We start from the raw sequence: 27,071 nt of genomic DNA, 5'->3' as shown, positions 1-27,071 counted from the left end.
CTCTCTTATACAACCAAGTCACTGCCACCCTGTTATTCATCTGTGAACTCTGACAGAGGGCAGATGATGCCAACAAGGGTAACGCTGCCAACTACAACCTTCCATTCAATGAGCATTATTCTGCTTTGGAGTTAACCGTGGCTGACAGTCCCATCCGTGTATTATATAGACACAGTCTAGATGCATCTGCCTCTCACGTCCATCAAAAACACATGAACACCGTAATCATGCATCCACCAAATTCAGGTAGAGTTTTCAACCAGTTATTACCAGCTTAATACCGACTCCTGTCTTTGTAATAAATACGAGTTGGTCCTGTGGGAGCCAGGGAGCTTCGTGACCACTGTAGTTTGGTTGTGGCAGAAGTGGAAATGAGGGGAGGGAAACGCCACAGGAAATGGGTTCCGGGAGTGAACATACTTTAATTTCAGCATTCAAGTTGCCCGTGGGTCCACCAGAGTTGGCCTACTGAATTTGTTCCATTTCCACCACTGGTTTGGGGGTAGAGACGTCTGGTTCTTTGTCTTTGAGTCACTGAGAAGGGGACACAGCTGCTGGGAGGTAGTAGACAGAGAGAAGCTCTCTCTAGGGAGGGCTATAATGATTGGGGCACCAGAGAGGTCTGTCTGGCTGCCCTATCACCTCCTCCTCCCCCTCCTCCTCCTCCTCCACCTCCCCCACCTCCCCCTCTACCTTATCTACCTCTTCTCCACTTTCTCCATCTCCTCCTCCTCCACCACTTCCTCCACCTCTTCCCCCTTCTCCACTTCCTCCATCTCCTCCACTTCCACCCCCCCCCCCTCCTCCTCCACCCTACTCAGCTCTGCCTGTCCAAGTAAAGGGAATCTGGAAACCACATTATCTTTGCATGTGCATTACATACATTTATTGATTGGTGTAAATGCTCCCGCTTTCAGCCGATTGATACAGAAAGCCTTTATCCGGACGGAGAGCGAGAGGTGATTCAGGGAAGAGATAGCGGTGAATAGGAGGATCATTTTATGAGCAGTTCCAAATTGATTTCTCTGGCTCTACTGTACACTCTCATTAGGTCAATAAGAGAAAGTGCAGTTAGCGGATACAAACTAATTATGTAACTAGTTTGTAACAAGTCAGTATTGATCCTTTCTTGTTTACCATGTTAAACCGGTGTTTACAGTAGTGTACGTCATTTTCATGGCCCAACTTGACGAGCACGACTAGACATTCTGATCTAAATACTGTATCATTTCTCATCTCCTATACTTGTGTTACACAAAGGCTAAGTGAAAACCGGTGGGTTTAATTTCCATATATGCATATTCATTTATAATAAACATAGACACAGACAGGATCATGTGACGACCCATCATAAGGTCAGAGATTTCAGGAATAAAAGTCATATTCCATACAGTTTGTGATGATCAATGTTATGCCTTCCCCAAATGAGCATGACCAAATCACTTACTCAGATCATTTAATAGCCCGGGTATTAGTCTGGCCTGGGTGTGTTGTAAAATGGCTCCCAAAATGAACAAAGGGACACATTAATTTGTGATTGGTTTGGTAATGGGTTATGTAACATGACCCTGCACAGTGTCATGTCCTGCTGTATCAGCTGCCTGTTCAATAACATGGCATGAGATAAGATAGATACAGTGAGCTCTAAATTCTAGAAGCATATCTGTCCAGCTATCAGTAACACAAAAACAATTCTGAAGATTGGCTCTAAATGTTTTTCAATAGGTGTAATTATGGTTCTCATTTGCAGTTATTGTCAAGGATAATCCATACACTCAACAAAACAATGCCTGATGAGTGGGCAGTGTTCTGAAAGGATTCGGAGAGGCTGCTGGGTGCCAGGTGGGTGCAAAGCATTGTGCTGGATGGAAACATGAGATATTTCAAATATCTGCATTCCTGGAGAAAGAGATATGCGACTAAACACTTCATAATAACAGGGATACAGAACAGCAATGGTAAATACTGTATGTCTGGCAGCCCTTCTTAGTAGGAGACGGTGACGGTTGAGAATGTTCCTTAAGTCAATTTCCACAGATAATTTGAAGCTTAGATCAAACGTGGTCAAAGAAAAAAAACCTTTTACACAAATTGAGGTGAATTAATGGACATGTGCTGAGCACTTGCCTAGGTTTGCTAAATGGAGAGATATCTCCAGACAGCACTGTCTCCACCGTCTCCTCTCCTCCTGCATCTCTGCCTTCCTCTACACAAAGATGTCTCTGACATGATTGATTTTCTGACAAACTTGTCTTTTATTCAGCCTAATGGTTTTGATGTGTATTGGCGTGGGTCATTTTTTCATTTAAAAGACGGAAAAATGTGTAACATCTTTCACTGGAGGTAACTTTAATGTTGTACTTTCCTTTTTTGCAATAGTGGTGTCAAGAAGCACAACAAGCACTTACAATAATGGAATACCATGCAGTGGGTGTGATGAATAACAATGTGATGTAATAGACTTTATTCAGTCATGTAACCCTTGGCATCCCTCTAAGGAAACACTGGCATATGGTCCATTGAGATGATCAGAGAGTTCATACAAGCTTATCCTCATCGTTGACGTAAATGGCCTTAATGTATAAGATGGGGCTGGGTCACCAAACGAGGAGGCATGCTTTCTCCCTGATGTATGAAGGCCTAGCCTATATGCCACGAACAGATAATGGGTGACTGTCTGATCTATGTACACCCTCTATACCCCTGAGGAAAGGCCTACTCTTCCACAGAGTCAAACTGCTACGGATGGTACTGCATGGTACTGAGCATGTGCTTGATGAAAAACAAATATCTCGTAGCCGGTTGGCTATTGGTGTTGGCAAGAGTTGAGTAGTAGGCAGCTACTGAACAATGCTCATGAGGGTTTCTCTTCAAAGCTTTACTCTAGATGTCATCGGTGATGGCTCAAAAATACGTGTCAGCATCCCTCTCTCACGGTGCCGCCAGCCCCGTGGCCTCTGCACGGCTGCCTAGCAACACGCGAGCAGCGCTGCAACATCAGCACCGCGGCGCGACCGATTCCAGCCAGCCAGGCGAGTCCTGGCTAGAATGGCCACCCGCAATATGCACGGCCGCTGTTATGGTACCCATCCAATGCGTGCATCATGGGGATCATTTATTTGACCAAATGCATTCGTTTATTGTTACACACAAAAAGCACCGGACCCTGTCTGTGAATATCACATCACGAGAAAGGAAAAAAAAATATGTTTGCGAGACAGAGGATACTCGTGACATTCTATCCCGTTGGCGATTTGATGTTGGAAAATAACAGCATCGTGCGGCTCTGTTCGGTCCGTCCATTATGCCTCTATAGGCTACGAAAAGACCAGCCATGCAATATGTGTAGTGTCAAAGATAACGTGAACCATCGAAGTCAAAACATGAGAGACAATGACCAGATACGGTGCCAATGATGAAAAAGCACATAAATCATCGGCCTCGGTCTGCTGCAGAACAGATTGCTGGTGATGATTAGCAGCTTTAGGCCAATAAAAAAAATAGGCCGTAGGCAGTACAGCAACAGAACGATGGAGCTGCCTCTCCTTAATTGCTGGAATACATAATCACCATCTATTTCAGTTAAGATAACTTTTCTTTTTGTTATCCTTGTGTACAAGCCTGGGACCTAGAATCGACAATGTGGCACGCACGACATCAATACAGGGCATCAATACCTGTGTGGGCACATCAGTATATCATCGATGATAGGCTATAGCACCCACATAGGTCTTTTGCCCAAATTAATGGTCATTCATTAATGTGTAAGGTTAATTTTCCAAGCAACCAAACGAAATAAAGAAAAAGCTCAGATAATTCTTACCTCAGTGCATTCTCCGAGCCTTGTCCTTTGTGGGTGCGCGTCACACCCTCTGGCTTATGAATTAAGTCAGCACAATAACAGGATCTGCTCGAATCTAAATGGAATAAAAAGGTTTTAGCTTATGTGATTCCTTTACGACGTCAAGACTATTTCTCGTTGGTGTACTCAGCATATCCCCGCTGTTTTCATTGCTGAGCGCGGTTGGACCAGCCCATGGCCACGCCTGCCGACAGACCGACAACCTGAACTCGGTGGTTCCTCTTGCTTGATTCCAGCACCATCCGCGCTCCCCAAATATTGCAGCCTACAACTACTTATTTTCAATGAGCATTCAGAACGATTTTTTTGTTTGACAATTGCAGCTTGTAGTGCACTTCAATGTCGTGAATCAGTGGTGTTGTTTTACAATTCAGCTCAGCCTAAAATTCTGATATCGCAAAACATTGAAGATGTGACTATAAATTCCATCCAAATGGCGCCACCCTCTGTTAGAAATAGAGAGTCAAATGAAAGTAAGGAAAATGTTCATTACATGCATCAAAAGTCATTTTTGTGTTTGCGTTACAGGCTTGGTCAGCCACAAGTGCATTTCAGTCACAAGACAAATGTGTAAACCGTAAAAACTAACCTTCCCTCAAACAAATTGGTTTATAGACAAGACCTCACATGGGCATAGCCTACTTTGTGTAATACTTTAGCCTACTGCAGTTAAACGATTTGTAAAACGGAGAAGATGCATTAACCACAACTAGACCATGCTTATAATTTTATTACTAAGGGCCTGCTGAAAATACAACTCATGTAAAACAAAAATAAAAAATCAACAAATGTACAAACCAAAATCATCAAATATGACTTAACAAATAAAAGCTCAGTCTTTTTCTTAAGGAAAATGGTTCCCCCCACAGCATAGCCCATAAATAAATGAGAATTAAATCAGTTAAATAAATTCATCTCCCTTTCTTATCGAAGGGGGGTACGCCCTCCAGGTAGGCATACAGCTCTCCCCTATCCTTGCACACAGCCCCTCTGGCAGGGCAGATCTTCAGTCCAGATGTTTCCTCTTGTACAGGGCCCTCAGCTGGGGTGGTGCATCTGCAGAGTGAGGTAAGAATGAGGTCAAAGGTCCTACAGGGTTGCTATGGGCACGAGAGAACATCAGATGTTACTTGTTAAAAAGATGTTTTGAATAGATTAAGGAGAGCAAAGACCAGAAATAAGAAGAAAATGGTTAGCTTGAAGGAGACCTCTCCACCGAGACAAAAATGTCTGAATAATCATTCAAATGATCCCAGTCAATAGATAAGTGAATGTATTATAGGCCCATCAGTGTCATAGTCACCTTAGTCACCTTATTTCCAATAATCAAACCTAACTGCCAGTCCTCAACTGCCAGTTGTCTTGACAAATGTTTCTGTTAGTCTTCTGATTGGTCATTCTGTTTTTTACTGCGTGTAGAAAATGTGAATCAGCCAATGAGAGCAGCCCATCATGTGGTGACCTCACCAGCCCTGAGCCTGTGTGTCACTCGTGAAGACAGAGATCAAGGTTTTCACCTGGTCGGTTTAAAGATGGTGGTCTGGAGGGCGAGTGTTGTGGTGAATGTGAGATCTAGTATCCAAGTACCCTCAACCGAGGCGACAATTGTACAGTGATGCCAATCAATTTGATGGCTTTACTTGGAGCAACTCGAATTGCGGGGCTACTGTTTGCAACAACTTCTAATAATATAATATATGCCATTTAGCTGACGCTTTTATCCAAAGCGACTTACATTGCAGTGAGTGCATACATTTCAGTATATAGGGTCCTAGCAGGAATCAAACCCACAACCTAAGCGTTGTTAGCGCCATGCTATACCAACTGAGCCACAGAGGACCAACATGGCATCTGTTTCACTCTACATCTGCAGGTTTACCACAAACAAAGCAATTCCTTGTACTAACGTAGTAACTTATTCCAAGATATTACTTGAAGCCTTTTTCGTAAAAGAGTAATGAGGACGTGTGTTCTATACCATACTCTGGTCCGGTGCCATCTGGATGATGTACTGGTACCCGGGCATCACACAGTGGTGCAGCACCAGCCCATTCATGTCTCCGTCTTCTGCTCCGAATCCTGTGGTGACCATGGGAACGGTCATGGTCACGCCGTCTGTCATATCTGCCCCGGACATGCCCGACACACTGTCCAACAACTGTGGAGAAGAGATGCAGACACGTTCGTCAACTAGACTAACAGATGAGATGGAATCCTAAACTAGTGATGTCCAACACTGGCAACAAGGTGTCCATGTAGCGTTCTGGTTCCAGCTCAGGATTAAATATAAGTAGTGTATTAGGCCCCAGCACCAAATTTGATAAACACTTTGATATAGTCACAGTAGCCACTCACCTCATCCACTCTCCACAGATCACTGCACATCATGTCAGAGCTTGCAAAGTTGATTGCATTCTTTAGGAAATCAGTTGGACTCTCATAATTCTGCCAAACACATAGGCAGGTAGTTATAGGGTCAAGATGACCATAAAACATTTCAGGACCTTCTGCCAATACCACACAATGAATCAACCTCTAAATACATTCTTCAAACAGTGAGGTGTACAATGTTTGCTGCAAATAGAAAATGAGTGAATATAAGATCATGTTTGGTGGTGGGGGGGGTCATCTACTTTCACTATTGCTGGTATTGTAGCACATCAGAGCAATAACATGACACCATCATACACCGTCAGTGTCCTCAAGTACTGCCACCAGTAGCCGTATATACTCCGCAGCAGCCTTCAGTGTATCCACTTTACTGGGCTTGCGGTCACGACGCATCAGTGGCACCATGCGCTTCAGGCGGGAGAACATGCTGTTCAAATTCCTGATCTGGAGAGGGGGACAATCACACTAAAGTGGTAGCATTGTGCATCCAATCTTTGAGATGATACAGCTGATACAGTGATTGTGCATCCAATCTTTTGAGTTGATACAGCTGATAAAGTACCTGCAACCTACCCAGTCAAAGGAACCTAGCAGTAGGCCCACATGACACTATACTTTTGTTACTAGTACACCCACTTACTCTCAGTCTTTCCTTTGCGTTGACCAATTGTCTTCTCTTTACAATTTCATTCCAGTCCTCTGTGTCAATGTACATGCCGTCGTTCCCTCGTCGGAATTTTGCAATGTTGCAGTGAACCGGGAGCACGAGCTCACCGGTGTCACGCTTCAAAATGTCTCCCATTAACTCACGCTCAGGAACCCTCATTGCTGTCGCTGGATCTTCGAAAATTCCAACTTTGCAATGTGGGTTGTGTAGTAATATACTACAATATCAAACTAAACCGAATTTACATTGGGGGGGACAGAGAAAAATGCAATATGACGGCGAATGCCATATCGTTAATGAGTTCAGGGCCACACCTGTGTGCTTTTCATCCGCCTAGCCTGAAATGCTAAACTCAAAGCCGCACGTGCTTATCGCTTACAGTTATATCGTTATATGTGTGTATTCCTCTACTCTCCCTACTGTATTTGTCATTTTACGACAATTTATAATAAATAGACTACTACTAAAGTCGTCCCAGGGCGGGAACAACCATCTTCGTCTTGCTTCAATTGAAGTGATTTGAACGAAAATTGCAAGCATAATGTTAGCCGCTAGAGGTCATGATTGTGATATAATTCAATGTTTCACCTGCAGAGCAGAGGTGTAAAGGAAGCAACACAATAAGCCATATGTGACTTGGTTCTAACTTAATCATTTTGTGAAGAAGGCATAGCCTAAGCATAGAATACAACAATTTACTTTAAAAGGGATTCAAGTGAAATCCTTAGGCCGATTTGTTATACAGCACCACCAGCCAGTTATTCATTCCAAATTGGAAATAGGCTCAGCTAATGGATGGAGAGAATGAATTTTTACTTTTGGAGGCATGGCTAGGGGCATGTCCTATGCTATTCAGATGTGTTGCACTGTGAGTCTGGTTTCAGCCCTACCTCTTAGTCACTAATGAAAACCACCATGTAATCACCATGTAATCACCATGAAAACCACCTCTCTCACCTTTCTCTATATCATACTGTGAATATATAGTCAAACATATATGCAAGAATATACACAGCTTCTTGTCACTCTCTATGAACATTTCACACTGTGGCATCCAAATGCACTTAGCTTTAAACTTGGGGTTATAAATAGTTAATCCTTTAATACCTACATCAGGGATTACGTCTCTTATCCTGGATGCTCTCGTATAAGCACAAGAGGGGGAATTGAAGAGGAATACTGAAAGGATATACTGTATATACTTGACATGGGGCTCCTGCCACCCCTAAGTCTGGTCTGAAGAGCAGATCAAAACATTGCCCTCAGCTACCATGAGCATGTGTTTCGAATATGATCTTATCATACAACCTCAGGGGAATGCATGACCAATAACCGAGGCAGCATGACTTTACACTCAACTATTTTGCAGATTGAAAACTGGTTACATGCGAAGAATGTGAAGGAAAAGAGTTGAACAGAGCCTACTGACATCCAAGTGCAGGGGTAAACATATGTCCAATTCTGCTAAAATATATCTACAAAATAAGGTTTTGTCTGAAATGTGACTTAGATGAAGAGTGAGAGCTATGAATGGTTGAGGTTGAGAATTTGCAGATTAGCTCGCACACAGTGTAGGTACTGACCACTGCGTAGGTACTGACAAAGAAATAGGCATTCTTCAGCCAGTAGGTTTGCATTACTCTGATGTCAAGACACAAATGGTCGTAGGTGTGGCCTTTGTCCTGGACAATGGCTGCTATGCTGTGGTTTGGTATCAGATGTCAATGATGTGGCCTCCACCATGTGATGGAGAACTTCTAAGCAGCAGCTGATGTTCTTTGAGTTGTTATGGTAACAAGAAGCAAATTGTACAACATGTTGGAAAATTGTATCTTTGCTGGAAATTGCTCTTAATTGTTGTTATGGTAACAAGAAGCAAATTGTACAACATGTTGGAAAATTGTATCTTTGCTGGAAATTGCTCTTAATTGTTGTTATGGTAACAAGAAGCAAATTGTCGTGTGGCAAGCACGATTCATCTAGAAGAAAAAAAAAATGTCGCAATTGCCCTTTGATGTCAAGCAGTTTACTTTTGGACGAACTAAAATGTTGCTATTACAAGCTCTATCCTCCGACTTTACCTGACTTATACAAACTCAGTGAAGAAAGTTAGTTAAGATGAATGTCAGCTGACGATCTGTGAGATCATTTCTCTGTTCCTCTGTTTCTGTCTGACATAAACTAAACTAAACTAAATCTAAAGTTCAAGTTTCTCTACGAGATGAATGTCTGCAATTCATTTTGAAAGGAAGGGCTCGTCGTCATTTGCTTGTGTTCATCATCCTCCTCAGTCGTCATCGTCATACAGTAAGAGCAGTGGCCAATCGCCAGCAATGACTCTAATGACGTGAAGAATACTCGTATTACTTGTTCGAAGGAATTACCGATTACTTCGCTACAAAAAGTTGTCGTTAGTTTAGTTACCATAGGCAGGTCGTTAAAGGTTGTGTACACGTTGATGACGACTTACTGAGAGTTTAAACTGAAAAGTCGTACATTTAGAAATAAATTAGCCAGCCGAATTTAAGTGGCAGGGAGTGAAGGACATTGGCAAAGACGATGATAGCGTCGCATCTGCTGGCGTACTACTTCACGGAGCTCCACCATGACCAGGTGCAAAAAGTAAGTGTTAAAAACGTGACTGTTTGCTTTAAAAAAAAAAAAAAGTTATATTGAAGCAAGAGAGAATAATCTGAGAGGAACATCTTTGACGGTTTAAATGGACCATGGAACCAATGAGCTATTTTAGACAAGGCTTGGTTAAAGTAATGGCAAGTACGCCACACGTGTGATGACGATTCAGATAACGTTGGCATTGCGTCAGTGTTCATCGCTTTCATAACTGGCCTGAAATCCAGTTATTAGGATTGCATTTGAAAGTGATCCATCAACGTTCATCACCATATCTCCTCAAGTACTTTATCATACTATCGCGATCTATCGATATGCTCTTGTTTCCGCATTTTTCAATGGATGTGTCAGACGGAGCCAGAACCGACATACACTCACCGAACACTTTATTAGCAACACCTATACACCTTCTCATGGTGACGGTGGTGTCATGGTGTGGGGAATGGTTTCTTGGAACACTTTGGGCCCGTTAATACCAATCAATCATCGTTTGAATGTCACAGTCTATTTGACTATTGTTGCTGACCATGTGCATCCCTGGCCACAATTTACCCATCTTCTAATGGCTACTTCCAGCATGATAATGCACCATGTCACAAAGCAAAACTCGTCTCAAACTGGTTCATGAACAAGACAATGAGTCCAGTGTTCTTCAGTGGCCTTCCTAGTCACTGGATCTGAATACAATAGAACACCTTTGTGATGTGGTAGAACAGGACGTTCACAGCTTGAAAGAGCACCTGCAGGAATTGCGTGATGCAATCATGGACCAGAATTTCAAAGGAATGTTACCAACATCTTGTGGAATCAATGCCACGTAGAATTGAGGCTGTTTTGAGAGCAAAGGGAGGCCCTACCTAGTATTAGTATAGTGTTCCTAATAAAGTGTTCAGTGAGTGTATGATACACAAGATACACTCAGCTCTGGATGAGGTGGCCAGTTATTTTAGCTGAGAAACAGCTGGTCTTCACTCATTTGAGGCCAACTGATACTGACATAATTGGAGTGGACATCTAGAAGGTGGTGCATGCATGAGCATCAACTACTGGAGGCCTACGACAGTATCCAGATAAGAATGGTCTTTGCTGTGGATGGACGAGTGACATACATGACTCTCCCTAATAAGTTGACCAACCCACGTTCAAGTAGTCTCTTGAGGCACTGTTTACCAGACGGCATGGAATGGCTGAAGGAGATTAGATTATATTGTTTGTTTTTTAAAAGACATGTCACCAATGCACTTCCTCCTCCCTCTCCTCTCTCTCTCCTTGAGTTTCAAGTACTTTCACTTAGCTAGGCTACTTGTTTCCCAGATTGCACTCACCTCACCCACCCCTCTCTCAGCTGCGTATGTGGCAAGGGGAATGATGTCTATGAGAGCTTTGTTGGCTGTACAGAGCCTGCTGCACAGGGTTATTTCTGTGAGCTGGTTTTGCACTATAGTGGCTATGTGTACAGCCCCATCTTAAGTAAATAGAATGCTAAATAAAAATGATTACGTAGGCCTACTTTTCTGTTTGTCACCCTCTCTACGTGTCAGCCTAGGGCCTACAAAACGCAATCTCACCATGACATAAGATTCCTGTGTTTCACCATGAGAGAGAGAGCATACAGTACTTCTCCTTTTGGTCTTTTTGACTCTTACCAGTCCCTCTCAACTCTTCCCCCCTTCCCCCCCCTTAGCAGAATCTACAGTATGTCCTGTTTCAGATTGTTATGCTGTGCGGTCAGTTTGTTCCTGGTTGCCAGAACATTATGTCCCGTCAGTGTATCAGATATTTATTCATTCTGTTGCTATGGTGCCAGACTGGACCTCCTGCTCAAGGTGACTTGACTGTACCATGGTTTCGCCTTACTGACCTTCGTCTTGGTTGTGCAATGCAGCAGTGATATCTATATATAATGATATCAGCTTGTGTAAGTTGAGGTTCGGGGCTTTTACATTAGTAATTATATAGTATAATATAAGCCATTTAGCTGACGCTTTTGTCCCAAGCGACTTATATTGCAGCGAGTGCATACATTTTTCAGTATGGTCCCAGCGGGAAGTGTCAGGGCAATGCGGCTTGTATTATACAGTGTACAGTAGCAAGGTCCATTTGCTGTTCTGTTTGTGCGTGTAGGCTATCAGTTTGAAATGCCTCTCAAACTGACATCTATTATGTACTGTATGATTTCACAATCATTGTGTATGATTTTGATGTGAGTCGTACTTTTTAAAGGAGTTTCAGGGTCTGTGGCTAACTTTTCTGGTATGCAAGTCCTGCTCAGTCATCCTCCTTCCAGTCACATGCTGCTTACTGCCTTGTGGGTTTCGCAAGTCAGTGAGGTTCCTGGTATTTAGTGTGGGACAGCTGTTGAGGCATCCAGTTCCTGGCATTGTAACTACAGTAGTAGTGCAGGGGGTGGAGTTAGCCCAGGGCAAGTGTCAGCTGTGTCTTGTGTTTTATAAAAACGCGGCCAAGAGCATGTAGACAGATGGGGAAGAGGCATAGGAAATAATTGTGTATGTCGATGGAGATGCCGTAGCCATAACAACCTAACTGTAGAAATTGTCTGTCAGTGATGTCAGCTTGTCAGTAGTTTTGCTCTGTGAAAAACATATCACTCTGCTGATGCCACATATCGCAGAATTAACAGTGTAGCATTATCAGGTTACACCATTTGAAACTGCATTTTAAAAGCGGATTGTAATTGTGACATTTGTTGCCAGTGACAGATGTCCCAACACTGCTGGCCACAAACCCACCCAGTCTCTCACACCAATGTGCGACTTGATCATAAAGTAATGTTACCTAGCCTAGTGGGAAAGCAAAGTTAGGGTTAGGGTTTTTTAACTATGCTTACTAATTAAGTTAGTACAGAAAATTCATGGAGATAGATGTAGTTAGTACTGGTTTTGCAAAGTGTTAGTATCCTAATTAGATTAAATATACAGTTAACTGTTTATTGATACCCATTAATCAAAGGTTTGTGATCATCAGTCACTTCAGAAGTGAGGGGACCGTAAGGTGGCCTGCTCTCTTCTTCTACCACGTAAATGACCCTAGATTCAAATGGTTATAAAAATGCTTACAAAAGATAAATGAATGCAGTGATACTGATGTAGGCCTAACTAGTTAATCAATAGAAATCTGGGGGCACGCCTGTGATTAGCCTGACCCTCTCTCCCTCTGCTTAGGTGGACAAATACTTGTACCATCTGCGTCTGTCAGAGGAGAACCTGATGGACGTTTCGGTGAGATTCCGAAGAGAGATGGACAAGGGGCTCGGCCGGGACACGAACCCCACCGCCTCCGTGAAGATGCTGCCCACGTTTGTGCGCTCCACCCCTGACGGAACAGGTAAGGAGGCCTTCTGACAGCTGACAAGATACCTCAGAGTGGGCATACACTAACAATTCGAACATTCTCCATGTCTATAAACGACGAGAGGTGGAAGCAACATTCTCCATGTCTCTAAACGGGGAAGGTTGATAGCTCTGTGATCTGTTGAGATGAGGGTTAGTTGGCTGCGAGTTTTGACTGACAGTCATTTATGCAGAGCCAATTAGAGTAACAGGGAGAAAGTCACAAAGAAAACCTGTAAGGGGGTGAGGGTCATCTGCGGTGGGTCATTGACCGCAGCCGGCATGAAGTGTGCCTGGATGGGGAGTGTGTCAACTGCAGAGGAAGCGGAGTGTCAGGCCAATCCTGTGTTTACTCAGCCTGTTGACTCAGGTCATTATTGGCACGTTACAGCGTAGCCTGGAAGATAAGTGTCCATCTAGCTGAAACAACTCTGTCTCGCCTACACTTTTTTTTTTAAATATTTTTTAGTACTTCTATTTTATTTTATTTTATTTAAAACTTATTGTATTGTTGCACCACTCTGTGGCACTGTCACTTTTGCATTTCACTGTATACTTGTATGCATGTGACAAATAAAGAATCTTGAACTCTCCATTTCACTTCCCTCATTCATTTCAAGGGCCCTTGTCAATTTTGGTATCTCTGCTCACATTGACGCTCTTGCCATTCCAAAGAGAAGTGTCCTGTTCTGTATGTGGGCAGGCACTCGCTCTTCAGAAAGACCCAGCTCTCTCAAGTAGTGCCACAGTTGGCATTCCAAATTGAATAAATTGACCTTTTGTAAAGATGAAACCTCTGTGTGGCAATCAAAATGTTATATTGGTTGTAATAGACGACGGTCTGTAATAGACTATGGTCTAAGGTCAGTGCCTTCAAAGATGCAACACTTTATGTCTCATGGTATCATTAAAGGACTTGGGAATATGATGTTGGTTATTCCATATCCATTGACAAAGATGGTCATGGGGCGCCTGTCACTTCATGACCAAAGTCCTGCCTGTGGCTATAAGGAAATCAATTTTTTGGCATACCATTCATCACCATTTCTATTTTTGTGACCGCAGTTTGTGACCTGTGTGTGTGTGTGTGTGTGTGTGTGTGTGTGTGTGTGTGTGTGTGTGCGCACGTGTGTATGTCTCAAGAAAAGGGAGACTTCCTGGCCCTCGATCTTGGTGGGACCAACTTCCGGGTACTGCTGGTAAAAGTGTCGGACAATGGGAAGCAGAAGGTGGAGATGGAGAACCAGATCTACGTCATTCCTGAGAACTTGATGAGAGGCAGCGGCTCAGAGGTGAGGGGCCCAGGGGGAGGGATGGAAGTGGACCAGCCTATACCCGCAATCAGCCTCACTGTCAAGATGTCAGTGTCTAAGATCAAAGCCCTAGCAAAAATACATCTGTTTGTATCTTAGACCACTTTGCTGCGTAGAGCTATTAACCCCTCACTCCCATTCTACCTTAGCTTTTCGACCACATTGCAGAGTGCCTTGCCAATTTCCTGGATAAGCTTGGCATCAAGGAGAAGAAGCTTCCTCTGGGATTTACTTTCTCTTTTCCATGCCAGCAGACCAAACTGGATGAGGTGAGGAAGGGGAGGAAGGCGGGAAGGTTATGTCAGTGCTCCAGAAACTGTAGAATCAATAAGAAAGTAATTTCACTGTAATATTTTTTGGGGACAGACTCTCTGAAGCAAAGTTTTGGCCCTCAGTGCTTTCGTCAGGGTTCTAGAAACACACAAAATATGAATTGTTCAATGGAATGTTCAGAATGACTCTGTAATATGTGCATGTGCCTTTATACAGAGCATTCTGGTGTCGTGGACCAAGGGCTTCAAGTCGAGCGGAGTGGAAGGGAGAGATGTGGTCAGCCTCCTGAGGAAAGCCATCAAAAAGAGAGGGGTGAGAGGACAATCAATCAGCCAAGGTTACGGACGATGGTAGCACGCTCCATATGTGCCCAAGACTCCCAAACACTGCTCGCTACGCAAATCATTTGATCCGTCAAGGTTGTTCTGAACAAAACCACATCAGAGAAGCCTGAACAAAGTTGATATGCTTTGATAGAAAGTGCCTGCTTGGAGGATGTACGTCAGCTAACTCAAATGCCATAAGAAACCTTTTATTGAATAAACTGTTCATGCCATGTTTAGTATGTATCAAATGCATTCTCCTGTTGATTCCCCCTCAAGGACTTTGACATCGATATTGTGGCGGTGATTAATGACACCGTGGGCACCATGATGACCTGTGGCTACGACGACCATCACTGTGAGATAGGCCTCATCGTGGGTGAGTCACTTCAATACCTAGCCAAAAGTTACTGCATGTACGAATACACAAATGTCCTTGAATGTGCATAAAGACATTCTTTCTAAAGAAGTTATCGTGGGTGAGTCACTGCAATACCTAGCCAAAAGTTACTGCATGTACGAATACACAAATGTCCTTGAATGTGCATAAAGACATTCTTTCTAAAGAAGTTATCGTGGGTGAGTCACTGCAATACCTAGCCAAAAGGTACTGCATGTACGAATACACAAATGTCCTTGAATGTGCACAAAGACATTCTTTCTAAAGAAATCTGTTGACAATGTTGTAACATTGTCAACAGATCAGCATTCATTAAATGTCTTTTATGTAGGTCCATAATCAGTATAAGAAGATGAAGGTCAATTCTGTTGTAACCCTCTAGCCCCTTGTAGAATTCTAGGACACTGCTGTAGATGACTGTGAATTCCCAGTTAAATGCTTATTTGATCAAATATTCTAAACAAATGGATATAGCTATAAACCAAAGGAAAATGGGCCATTACAAGTTTGTTTAGTTTTAAAGACCACAATCTTCTCTTTATGACACCAAGTCCATGGCAGAATCCCTCTTCAGGTGTGATGAGGAGACAGGTCCCGCTAGATAGCAATCCTGAGGAGGTCTTCCCTAAGAGATCAAACGGCGCAGACATTCAAATTTTCTAACATGAACATTTTCTGGTTCCGATTTTACAGTGACAACCTTGCATACATGTAATAGGGTTAGAAAATCAAGGCCGTCTGCAGGCACTCTAGTAAAATATAGAATGGCCGTCGAGGGCCGCTATGGGGTCTAGAGGGTTAAAGGAATCTTTTAGGCAGCAGAGGAAATCCATCCTCTGGGTCCAGCTTTGTGGTCTCAGAACTGAGTTTTCATCAGGTCTTGTAGTGTCTTACCCTTTGATCTGTCACCCAGTCTGAAGCAGTATATGAAGCATTAATATCTTAATGTCATACCAACCTGTATGTTAATTGGTTTGATAGTTCTCAGTCACACTTAACTTGATCACTCACCATCAAAGGAAGTTGTCACCAGCGCCATCGTCTGGGTTGTCCCTCAACACCCAAATTAAATTTTCTCTCTCTCTCTCTCTCTCTCTCTCCCCCCCCCCCCCCCTCCAGGCACGGGCACCAACGCCTGCTACATGGAGGAGATGCGCCACCTGGAGCTGGTAGAGGGCGACGAGGGGCGCATGTGCGTCAACATGGAGTGGGGTGCATTCGGAGACGACGGCTCCCTGGACGACCTTCGCACGGAATTCGATCTGGACATCGACTCCGGCTCCATCAACCCCGGCAAGCAGCTGTGAGTGTTGGGGGTTGGGAGGGAGTCATCATTTATTCGCCATTGTCCTTTTAATTTTCGGCTTTGAAGAATCGATGATCACACTCCACTTTTATCTGCCCAGACCTAGCCTGGTGTGAAGTCTAGCGAGTTCGAGTTCTTGGTGTGAATTAATAATTGAGTGGCTCCTTCGAGCAGAGTTGTCGTTGTACGTGTGAATTATTGACTGGCTCCAAATAGCAGCAATGTGACATGCTGGGTGCAGGTTTGAGAAGATGATCAGTGGGATGTACATGGGCGAGCTGGTGCGTCTGATCCTGGTGAAGATGGCCAAAGAGCAGCTGGTGTTCAAGGGCCACACCACCCCCAACCTGCTCACCACGGGACACTTCCAGACCAGCTTTGTTTCCGCCATCGAGAATGACAAGTCAGTAGTGTGTGTCATGTGTGTGCAGGCCTAAAATTAAAATGTCAACACCAGCGAGTTCCTTTGGGTTCCCATTGAGCCTATATGTGTTACAAAGTCATGTATAAAATGATTATATGAGTTATAATTCATAAAAATGGACCTGATTATTTTGAAGTAGTATTTGAAGTTACGGCCCTTGGTCTTTGCAGAGATAAGGAGGGGCTGGTGAACGCTGAGAGGGTCCTGCGGGGTCTGGGGCTGGAGCCCTCGCCGGAGGACTGCGTCGCCACCCAGAGGGTGTGTCAGACCGTGTCAACGCGTGCCGCCCACCTGTGCGCCGCCTCCCTGGTGGCCGTACTGAGACAGATCCGAGACAACAAGGCAGCCGAACGGCTGCGCACCACCATTGGAGTGGACGGCTCTGTCTACAAGAACCATCCGCAGTGAGTGCAGCCTCAGGGCACAAGGGGGGGTGGGGTGGGGGTAAGGCCTTCAAACAACAGTGAGAGATCCATGATCCATCAGGGGGTGTTTTCATGCCAGGGGTTGGAAGCCATTTTCAGGAAGTGACTTTGAAGTAGTTCTATGAGCCGTTGTTGTAGATCACCCCATCCTCCACCATCCTCCCTTTCTCCCAGGTTTGCGCGGAGGCTCCACAAGATGGTGCGGCGGCTGGTCCCGGACTGCGATGTGCGTTTCCTGCGCTCGGAGGACGGCAGTGGGAAGGGGGCGGCCATGGTGACGGCGGTGGCCTACCGGCTGGCCAACCAGCACGCCGAGCGGCAGCGCATCCTCGACGCCCTGCGTCTGAGCCACGAGCAGCTGCTGGACGTGAAGAGGAGGATGGCGGAGGAAATGGGCCGCGGCTTAGCCAAGGAGAGCCACGAGCAGGCCACTGTCAAGATGCTACCCACCTACGTCAGGTCTACACCGGACGGCACAGGTCAGGACAGAGAGGGAGTTGTTGAATCGAGAGGGGAGGGAGGAGTTAGAGGAGGATTAGTATTGACTAACTATTACACCCATTCTTCACAGGGCCAGTTCATTCAGTTGTTTCAAGTTTCAAGTTTATTGTTACGTCTCATCCACAAGTGCAGGAGTAAAATTCTTAGGCTTGGTTCCATGGCAATGCAGCATACAAAAAAATACAAATAAGCAGTTGGCAATGAAATAAGGTCAAGACAATAAGTGACATAAGTACAAGGCAAGTGAGACAGTTGGACAGTGACGGTTGTTGGAGACACATAAGACATGAAACAATTTGCAGTATAAATAGTAAAAAGTAAAGTGGGTCAGTTTAGAGGTGGGTGTTTAAAGTGACTGTGTGCTAGTAAAGTCCATTTTGTGGGTGTGCTGGGGGTAAAGTCATGAGTCTGGAGTAGGCTTGTTCATGAGCCTGATGGCCTGGGGGAAGTAGCTGTTGGTGAGCCTCTGAGTTTTGGCCCTGAGGCTCCGGAGGAGGCTCCGTTTTTTGGACGGCATCAGTTCACACAGGCTGTGGTTGGGGTGGCTGGGGTCCCTGATGATCCTCTGGGCTTTGCTGACACATCATTTGTTGTCTATGTCCTGGATGGAGGGAAACTCACATCCACTGATGCACTCAGCTGTCCGCACCACCTTCTGCAGCACCTTGCGGTTGAGGGCGGTGCAGTTGCCGTGCCAGCCAGTGATGCATCCCGTCAGGATGCTCTCAGTAGTGCCCCTGTTGACCCTCTCTACTGCGGACCCGTTGATGGTGATAGGGTCCTGTTCCCGGCCTTTCTTCCTGAAGTCCACCACCAACTCCTTGGTCTTGTCGGTGTTGAGAGAGAGGTTGTTCTCTTGGCTGTACTGGGCCAGGTGGTCAACCTCTCTCCTGTAGGCCGTCTCATCGCCGTCTGTGATCAGGCCAATCACTGTGGTGTCATCAGCGAATTTGATCACAGAGTTGGAGCCATGAGTGGCCATGCAGTCGTGGGTGTACAGGGTGTAGAGGAGGGGACTCAGGACACAGCCATTCAAGAACTACATTTCGTCATCCAGGAAGATACTCCTACCTGGCTTGGCGTCGGTCAGTCTACTGAGAGCTCAACTGACCTAGGCTGTTTTCTAAAGCCTTTTGTCCTGGCTGTTTTACAACTGTGTTTATTACTCATCTATCCTGTCCTTAGATCACTCTATCCTGTTTCTGCAGCTTTGATCCATTGTACTTCATTGTGTTCCTACCCTCTAGTTAACCCCCACCTATCTAGATAGATAGATAGAAACTTTATTTATCCCAGGGGGAAATTCAGGTTCCAAGTAGCGTACAGACATAGGGGTATCACACATAACATACACATACAACATTAGCAGTATTGTATACAGGCGAGGTGCAGTTGTAAATGTCTTTGCAGTTAGGTGACGTGCAAAAAGGTAAGGCAGACAGTGCAATTATAGCATTAAATACTAAAAACTAAATACGGGCTACATAAATATGTAGACTATTTTTAAAGTGCATTTAGTCCAGGCTGGTGGAGGGAGGTAGTTAAATGAGGTGAACCAGTGACATGATGATGTGATACAGAGGGTGGAGGTTATGCAGAGAAGTCCATCTCTCTGCCCTTGATTGACATATTGTAAAGTTGTATGGCTCTGGGGACAAATGATTTAGTCAGTCTGTCAGTTTTGCTTGTCAGTGCTCGTAGCCTCCAGCTGATCAAGCTCTTCTGCTGGATGATGGTGTGGTACAGTGGGTGACCTTCATTGTTCATGATGGTGAGCAGTTTGCTCAGAGTTCTTTTTTCCATTACTGAAGTGATGCTCTCCAGTTCAGCTCCCACAACAGAGCCAGCTTTCCTTACCAGCCTGTCCAGTCGCCCGGCATCCCTCTTCTTAGTGCTTCCTCCCCAGCACACCACTGCATAGAAGAGAACGCTGGCGACCACAGACTGGTAAAACATCCCTAGGAGTTTGCTGCAGACATTGAAGGACCGCAGCCTCCTCAGGAAGTACAGCCGGCTCTGTCCTTTCTTGTAAATTGCATCAGTGTTGGCTGACCAGTCCAGTTTATTGTCCAGGTGGACCCCCAGATACTTATATGTGCTGACCATCTCCACATTGACTCCCTCAATGGAGACTGGTAGCAGAGCGGGCTTAGACCTACGGAAATCCACCACCATCTCCTTGGTCTTTGTAGTGTTGAGTTGTAGGTGGTTGAGTTTGCACCATTGCACAAAGTCCTCCACCAGGCTCCTGTACTCCCCCTCCTGCCCATCTCTGATACACCCCACAATTGCAGTATCGTCCGAAAACTTCTGCATGTGGCATGACTCTTTGTTGTAGCAGAAGTCAGACGTGTACAGGGTGAACAGGACAGGAGAGAGCACAGTTCCCTGTGGTGCTCCGGTGTTGCATACCACAGTGTCCGAGTCTGATCTCACCCCTTCTGACTGCATTCTCCAAATGTTCCAGGACCATCTGTTGTCCTGTGATCTCTTCACGAGGTGGATTGCTAAGGCTAATATTGTCTTTAAATTTACCATAGTATTAGTATAGTGTTCCTAATAAAGTGTTCACGAGTGTATATTATTCACAAGACTGCAGATACACAGACTGAGACGGCATATAGAACAATGATGGGTAGTCCATCAGCTGTTAAGGGTGCGTGCGTGTGTGGGTGGGTAAATGGGTGTATGGAACATGTTGAATCCAATCTAATAACAAGCTTGCCATACAGCATGTGGGAGTGTATGCTTGCATTCATTGTTCTCATTGTGTTTATCAGAACGTGGCGACTTTTTGGCTCTGGACCTGGGCGGAACCAATTTCCGCGTTCTGCTGGTCCGTGTGCGGAGTGGGAAGAGATGCAGCGTGGAGATGCACAACAAGATCTACACCATCCCCCAGGAGGCCATGCAGGGGACCGGAGAGGAGGTAGAGCACAGCCTAACATCAGCACACACCTGGACAATACCTTACCAGGAGAGGTACCCTTGTGGTAACCTATTATTTTACAGGCTGGTATTAAGCAGGTACATACAGTATTTAAGGGTTTGTACAAGATATTTGAGGTACTTAAATTTGATGATCAGAAAAGTACTTGGAATACCTTAAATGTTCTTAAAGTGGTCATTTACAGTTTTTGGAAAAAGTCCTTGAATTTGGCTTCCAATGTCTGTATGAACCCTAGGCCCCCCGCTTAGAAAGTCGTGGTTCATTACGCTCGCTGGTTCTTTTAGTATCACAGACTCGATCACCACTGTTTCATTTAGTACCCGGTAGTTACCAATGGTGCTCAATTGTTTTACGCTATGGTCCAGAAACCACCCCCTGTTACCACATACTTACTAATTCTCAGTTATTGTTCTCAGAGATGAAGTTCCACTGTCCTTCACCATCAATTCTCTGTTTCCATGGCTTAGTTGTTTGATCATATCGTTCACTGCATCGCTGATTTTCTGGAGTACATGGGAATGAAAGGAGCCTCCTTACCGCTCGGCTTCACATTCTCCTTCCCCTGCCATCAAAACAAGCTTGATCAGGTAATTAGTGTACCTTTAATGTGTAGCTTTTATTGTACCTTTTACCTCAATGTTCAGTCAGTAGCATTTTGAGCTGTTTAGTGTGCAAGGCAGCGTTCTACCCATTGGCCAGACTGGCTCACACTAGCTCTCTCTGATGTGCCCCCCCTCCCCCACACAGGGCATCCTGCTGAAGTGGACAAAAGGCTTCAAAGCTACGGGCTGTGAGGGGGAAGATGTTGTCTCCCTGCTGAAGGACGCCATCCACCGTAGGGAGGTTCGAGTTCTAATAGTTTTTCACACAAAAGATTATTTTTCAGCAAAGTGCTCCCTATGATTGAGCCATACCCCCCCCCCTCCTCTCTCTCTCTCTCTCTCTCTCTCTGTCTCTGTCTCTGTCATTTTATGAACTGCTGCTGTGCAACAAATTGCCAAATTGTGGTTTCAGGAGTTTGACTTGGACGTGGTGGCGTTGGTGAATGACACGGTGGGCACCATGATGACATGCGGCTACGAGGACCCGCTGTGTGAGGTGGGCCTCATCGTAGGTGAGTACACGTTTCTTCTGCCCCTCTTTCCCACACAACGTTGCTGAGCCAGCCTGCACAGGCCTCAGCAGGGACGTTTCACACCTTTTTAGTTCCTCTGACAGCTGGGGAGAGTTTTAAGGTGGCTGGGAAGGTGGGCTGAGTCACTTGGTTACAAACACTTCCCGTAGAAGCAGCTGGCGGACATTGTGCATTTGTCCAATTGACAAACAAGCAGCTCCCCTTCAATGGGGTTGTCCTTTTTGCTCTGATTCTGAAACACTCATTCATCTCTTTGTTCAGTGTTCACGTTTAATTATTTCGTTTTAATGCGTTGTCTAGTTGGTTTTTGCTATTAGCAAAATAAATAAACCATTTTTTGGACTGTTCATTTTGGGGCTAATGTACTCAGTCAGGAGGAAGACTGTAGCAGTGCTGGTAACTAAGGGGGCACATGACTGTTGAGCTGTTTGAGCAAAAGAAACCAAATGATTTGGAGGTTGGATAATTGATCATACAACGATACAATGTGCAGCCATAGACAGCAGTCTGGCCAGCGGAGAGTGGGCTAGTGTGTCGCTTCACAAAGAGAGAATGCATTTACACACATTTGTAAATAAACAATTCAAACTATTATACTCGAACATATACCAAAATATATAGGTTATAGCTAGCTGGCTAGTTATTTAGGTAGGTCGTTAGGTGGGTTTATTTACTCAAACTATTGTTGCTGATGCCCAGGCAGTCATCAGACTGACCAACAAGCGGCAACTTCAGATGAGTGTCTTTCCAGAGTCCAGCCCAAGCCAAACAAATTAGCGTTGTTTTTGACGGCGGGGGAAGCAACGAGGGGGGATCTCGAGACAGTTAACCCTTTGTGGAATGGATGAAATGACTTGACAAAAGACCTTTCAGATGTTTGGGGCACAACACTGAGGGGGCACAACATTCAAACTGAGCCAAGCCCCCGCGTGATGCCGGGCCCAAATTAAATTCTCCCGTTTCTCTCTCTCTCCCTCCCTCTCTCTCTCTTTCTCCCAATCTCTCTCTCTCCCCCTCTCCAGGCACGGGCACCAACGCCTGCTACATGGAGGAGATGGAGAACGTGGAGCTGGTGGAGGGCGACGATGGGCGCATGTGTGTCAACATGGAGTGGGGCGCGTTCGGGGACTGCGGCGAACTGGACGACTTCTGCACAGAGTTCGACAAAGCCGTAGACGAACGGTCGACCAATCCTGGCAAGCAGAGGTATGGCCGAGTCTGAGTGACTTACCTAATAACAACACTTGATATAACCACAACACACACTTCCCACCGGTGCAATATAGCAACAGAGCAACACAACCTTGCGCTATGGACAGTACAGTAACTGTGTGTTGTTTAGGTCTGTATTGAAAAATATGACTGTAGTGGTCAACTGGTATAAGGCGTGTGTGTCTCTCTTTCTCTCTCTCTCCTCTTTCTCAGGTATGAGAAGATGATCAGTGGAATGTACCTTGGGGAGATTGTGAGGAATGTGCTGCTAGAGTTCACAGCTAAGGGATTATTGTTCAGGGGCAAGCTGTCTGAGAGGCTTAAGACCAGAGGCATCTTCGAGACAAAGTTCCTTTCACAGATCGAGAGGTATGCGTTTGTACCCTTTTGTGTTTGCGCATCAAATATTGACTATCTGGCAATCTGTACACTGGTGAATTGATGTCAACAATGTCTGGAGATAGCGAAGCAATCTTGTATTGGAATTTCCAAGTAGTAATATAAAGGTGTTTTAGCTAGAGTGTGTTGAGCGTGATCATATTTTGATTGGATATTTCGAAACGCGTACAGTAACGTGGCTGATGTGTCGTTAATATATCTGAAAACCGATTTTCGCAAATAAATCTTCTAATCTGCAAGTCTGAAAAACGGACACTTGTCAATTTTATAGCGGTTTGGCAGCCAAATATCACCATTTCCATGTCACTATTAAAGTGCTGCACGCTTGTTTGTGTGTCTCCAAGTCATCAAGTGACGTTCCACTTTATTACAGACTAAAAGCCATTTGGTGTCCGTATGTTCCTCTGTACTTTCCTTGTGTGTGAGATTTGACATCAGTATGTGTTCATTCATTTAAATTTTCTTTTAGCATTTCTTTTGCTCGGAGTGCCAGATGTGCAGTGTGGTTCACACTCCCGGGACTATTTCTGATTGGTTCTATTGCAGCAGACTAAATCAGTCAAGCGCAGCCAAAGTATTTGAGATGATTCCAAATACAATTTGAACCCAGGTCTGATTCATGATATTGTGTGTGTGTGTGTGTGTGTGTGTGTGTCCTCTCCTTAGTGACCGGCTGGCCCTGAGGCAGGTCCGTTCCATCCTGCAGCACCTGGGCCTGACCAGCTCCACGTGTGACGACAGCATCCTGGTGAAGGAGGTGTGCAGCGTGGTGGCCCGCCGGGCAGCCCAACTTTGTGGCGCGGGCCTGGCCGCCGTGGTCGACAAGATCCGCCAGAACCGCAACCTAAACCAGCTCCGCATCACCGTGGGCGTGGATGGCACCCTCTACAAACTGCATCCCCAGTAAGAAACTGACTGACTGACAGATCCGTTAATTAATTTCATATCTGCTATTTCAGTAATTTTTCAGAAAATGAAATCATGTAAATTGAGATTCAAAACATTTCCTGAATTGAAAAAGGAATTGGCCCCAGCCCTGATGGACATGCCTCTCTTCTCTCTCTCCCTCCCCCCCCCCCCCAGTTTCTCCAGCATCATGCATGAGACGGTTCGAGACCTGACGCCGCAGTGCGAGGTCACTTTCATCCAGTCGGAGGACGGCAGTGGGAAGGGGGCGGCACTGATCACGGCGGTGGCCTGTAGGATCAGGGACGCGGGGCAGCACTGAGTCACGTGACCTACGGCGTCAAAAACACAGGATGACAAAGGGAACTGGCAAGAGCACGACGGACTTCAAGAGATTTGCTGTGCCACATCTCATATGTTAATCAAAGCTGCTTGACTGTAGTTTATTTTTTACTGTTCCATCTATTCTATTGTGTGTCTGTGTCTGTCTGTGCGTGCGCATTGAAAAGGAATATGTAATGGTGAATTGAATATTTTGCTGAATGTTTGATTGACTGCGGACGGCAGAAAGAGCTTATTTTTGCCTATTGAGATGACTGTTGATCTTGTCTGTAGAATGACACTGGTGACTAGTGCATTCAGATGTGACCATGAACAGAATATGATCACTGTACTTCCGCACCAAGCCCACTGATGCCTAGAACTCTGTTAGAGCTGCAATCATTTATATTTAAAGATGCATTTGTTTGTTGCATTTGCATAAAATGTCATGTTCTCGAAGTTTGTGGCCTCCTTGTCTGACTAATGGATAGTTGGAGTACTGTATATAGCAATGATGAGGTAGGGGAATCCACACACGATGACAACATGAATGTGTGTGCTGGGGGAAATGTACCACATAATAGCAATCCATCACAGTCTGGGAAGTCATTTCTGGGAACTCTTCTCATTCTAAATTTGCAATATGTGTGAAGAACATTGGTGAAGCCCTGATAAACGTGTGGTAGAGTGAACACCACACACCACAGACCCATCTCGGTAACGCTTTACGTTAAGGTCACATTTGTAAAGGGTTTATACACTCACCGGCCACTTTATTAGGTACACCTGTTCAACTGCTCGTGAACGCAAATATCTAATCACATGGCAGTAACTCAATGCATTTAGGCATGTAGACATGGTCAAGACGACCTGCTGAAGTTCAAACTGAGCATTAGAATGGGGAAGAAAGGTGACTTTGAACGTGGCATGGTTGTTGGTGCCAGACGGGCTGGTCTGAGTATTTCAGAAACTGCTGATCTACTGGGATTTTCACACACAACCATCTCTTGGGTTAACAGAGAATGGTCCGAAAACAAAAATATATCCAGTGAGCGGCAGTTCTCTGGGCGAAAATGCCTTGTTGATGCCAGAGGTCAGAGGAGAATGGCCAGAGTGGTTCGAGATGATAGAAAGTCAACAGTAACTCAAATAACCACTCGTTACAACCAAGGTATGCAGAAGACCATCTCTGAACGCACAACACATCGAACCTTGAAGCAGATGGGCTACAGCAGCAGAAGACCACACCCAGGTGCCACTCCTGTCAGCTAAGAACAGGAAACTGAGGCTACAATTTGCACGGGCTCACCAAAATTGGACAATAGAAGATTGGAAAAACGTTGCCTGGTCTGATGAGTCTCGATTTCTGCTGTGAAATTCAGATGGTAGGGTCAGAATTTGGCGTAAACAACATGAAAGCATGGATCCATCCTGCCTTGTATCAACAGTTCAGGCTGGTGGTGGTGGTGTAATGGTGTGGGGGATATTTTCTTGGCACACTTTGGGCCCCTTAGTGCCAAATGAGCATCGTTTAAACGCCACAGCCTACCTGAGTATTGTTGCTGACCATGTCCATCCCTTTATGACCACAGTTTACTCATCTTCTGATGGTTACTTCCAGCAGGATAACGTGCCATGTCACAAAGCTCACATCATGTCAAACTGGTTTCTTGAACATGACAATGAGTTCACTGTACTCTAATGGCCTCCACAGTCACCAGATCTCAATCCAATAGAGCACCTTTGGGATGTGGTGGAATGGGAGATTCGCATCATGGATGTGCAGCCGACAAATCTGCAGCAACTGCGTGATGCTACCATGTCAATATGGACCAAAATCTCAGAGGAATGTTTCCAGCACCTTGTTGAATCTATGCCACAAAGAATTAAGGCAGTTCTGAAGGCAAAAGGGGGTCCAACCCGGTACTAGCAAGGTGTACCTAATAAAGTGTAAGTAGTTGAGTGTAAATGAGTGTAAGTAGTTAATAAGTAGTTATCAATTATAAACCATTTACACACAGTTATAGCTCATTAGTTTAGATTGTTCGATATTCACTTGGTGCTTGCCAAATAGGGAGCTAGTTATTAATGCTTTATAAATGCACTTATAAATGCTTTAAAAACTAACCCTGACGTAAAATTGTTTGCAGTGGTTGCACAGTTGGTAAAGTTATTACCTGAATTGTGGGGATGATTCGGCTGGCACCAAACCGATTCAACACATCTTAACATGCAGTACAATGTGAAGATCTCCCACAGTACAGTAAAGCTGTCGCCATGTT

At 44.9% G+C, this 27,071-nt stretch overlaps 3 protein-coding genes across 4 annotated transcripts in view; 1 reads left to right on the top strand and 2 right to left on the bottom strand.

Annotated features, from left to right (window-relative positions):
• Positions 1-4,045, bottom strand: part of add2 (adducin 2 (beta)) — a 15,279-nt gene extending 11,234 nt beyond the window's left edge. For both annotated transcript variants that reach the window (XM_083673126.1, XM_083673127.1), the window contains exon 1: positions 3,824-4,045. The gene's annotated coding sequence lies outside the window, so the exon portion shown is untranslated. The remainder of the gene's footprint in view (positions 1-3,823) is intronic.
• Positions 4,046-4,773: 728 nt separating this feature from the next.
• On the bottom strand, positions 4,774-7,079 carry figla (folliculogenesis specific bHLH transcription factor; the record flags this gene model as incomplete). Its single annotated transcript, XM_083673249.1, has 5 exons — positions 4,774-4,962; positions 5,841-6,020; positions 6,218-6,307; positions 6,551-6,697; positions 6,894-7,079. 5 exons carry the CDS (start codon positions 7,077-7,079, stop codon positions 4,774-4,776), a joined length of 792 nt encoding a protein of 263 aa, XP_083529375.1.
• A 2,214-nt stretch (positions 7,080-9,293) lies between these two features.
• hk2 (hexokinase 2) lies at positions 9,294-25,248 on the top strand. Its single transcript, XM_083672817.1, has 18 exons — positions 9,294-9,542; positions 12,734-12,896; positions 14,045-14,193; positions 14,364-14,483; positions 14,704-14,799; positions 15,090-15,189; positions 16,330-16,513; positions 16,758-16,919; positions 17,111-17,344; positions 17,540-17,844; positions 20,647-20,795; positions 21,284-21,403; positions 21,564-21,659; positions 21,831-21,930; positions 22,974-23,157; positions 23,377-23,532; positions 24,229-24,465; positions 24,646-25,248. Exons 1-18 carry the CDS (start codon positions 9,480-9,482, stop codon positions 24,788-24,790), a joined length of 2,763 nt encoding a protein of 920 aa, XP_083528943.1. The 5' UTR covers positions 9,294-9,479; the 3' UTR covers positions 24,791-25,248.
• Positions 25,249-27,071: the final 1,823 nt, after the last annotated feature.

This window comes from Argentina silus (genome assembly GCF_951799395.1).
Source record: "Argentina silus genome assembly, chromosome: 7".
NCBI classification, from domain to species: domain Eukaryota; kingdom Metazoa; phylum Chordata; class Actinopteri; order Argentiniformes; family Argentinidae; genus Argentina; species Argentina silus.
Note: the sequence above shows the minus strand (reverse complement) of the source record. Positions and strands in the feature narration are given on the sequence as shown.

Coding starts and splice junctions, on each gene's coding strand:
- hk2 (XM_083672817.1), top strand. CDS start 9,480: ATGATAGCGTCGCATCTGCTGGCGTACTACTTCACGGAGCTCCACCAT. Junction 15,190..16,329: donor TGAGATAGGCCTCATCGTGG/GTGAGTCACTTC, acceptor CCCCCCCTCCAG/GCACGGGCACCAACGCCTGC. Junction 21,660..21,830: donor ACGCCATCCACCGTAGGGAG/GTTCGAGTTCTA, acceptor TTGTGGTTTCAG/GAGTTTGACTTGGACGTGGT.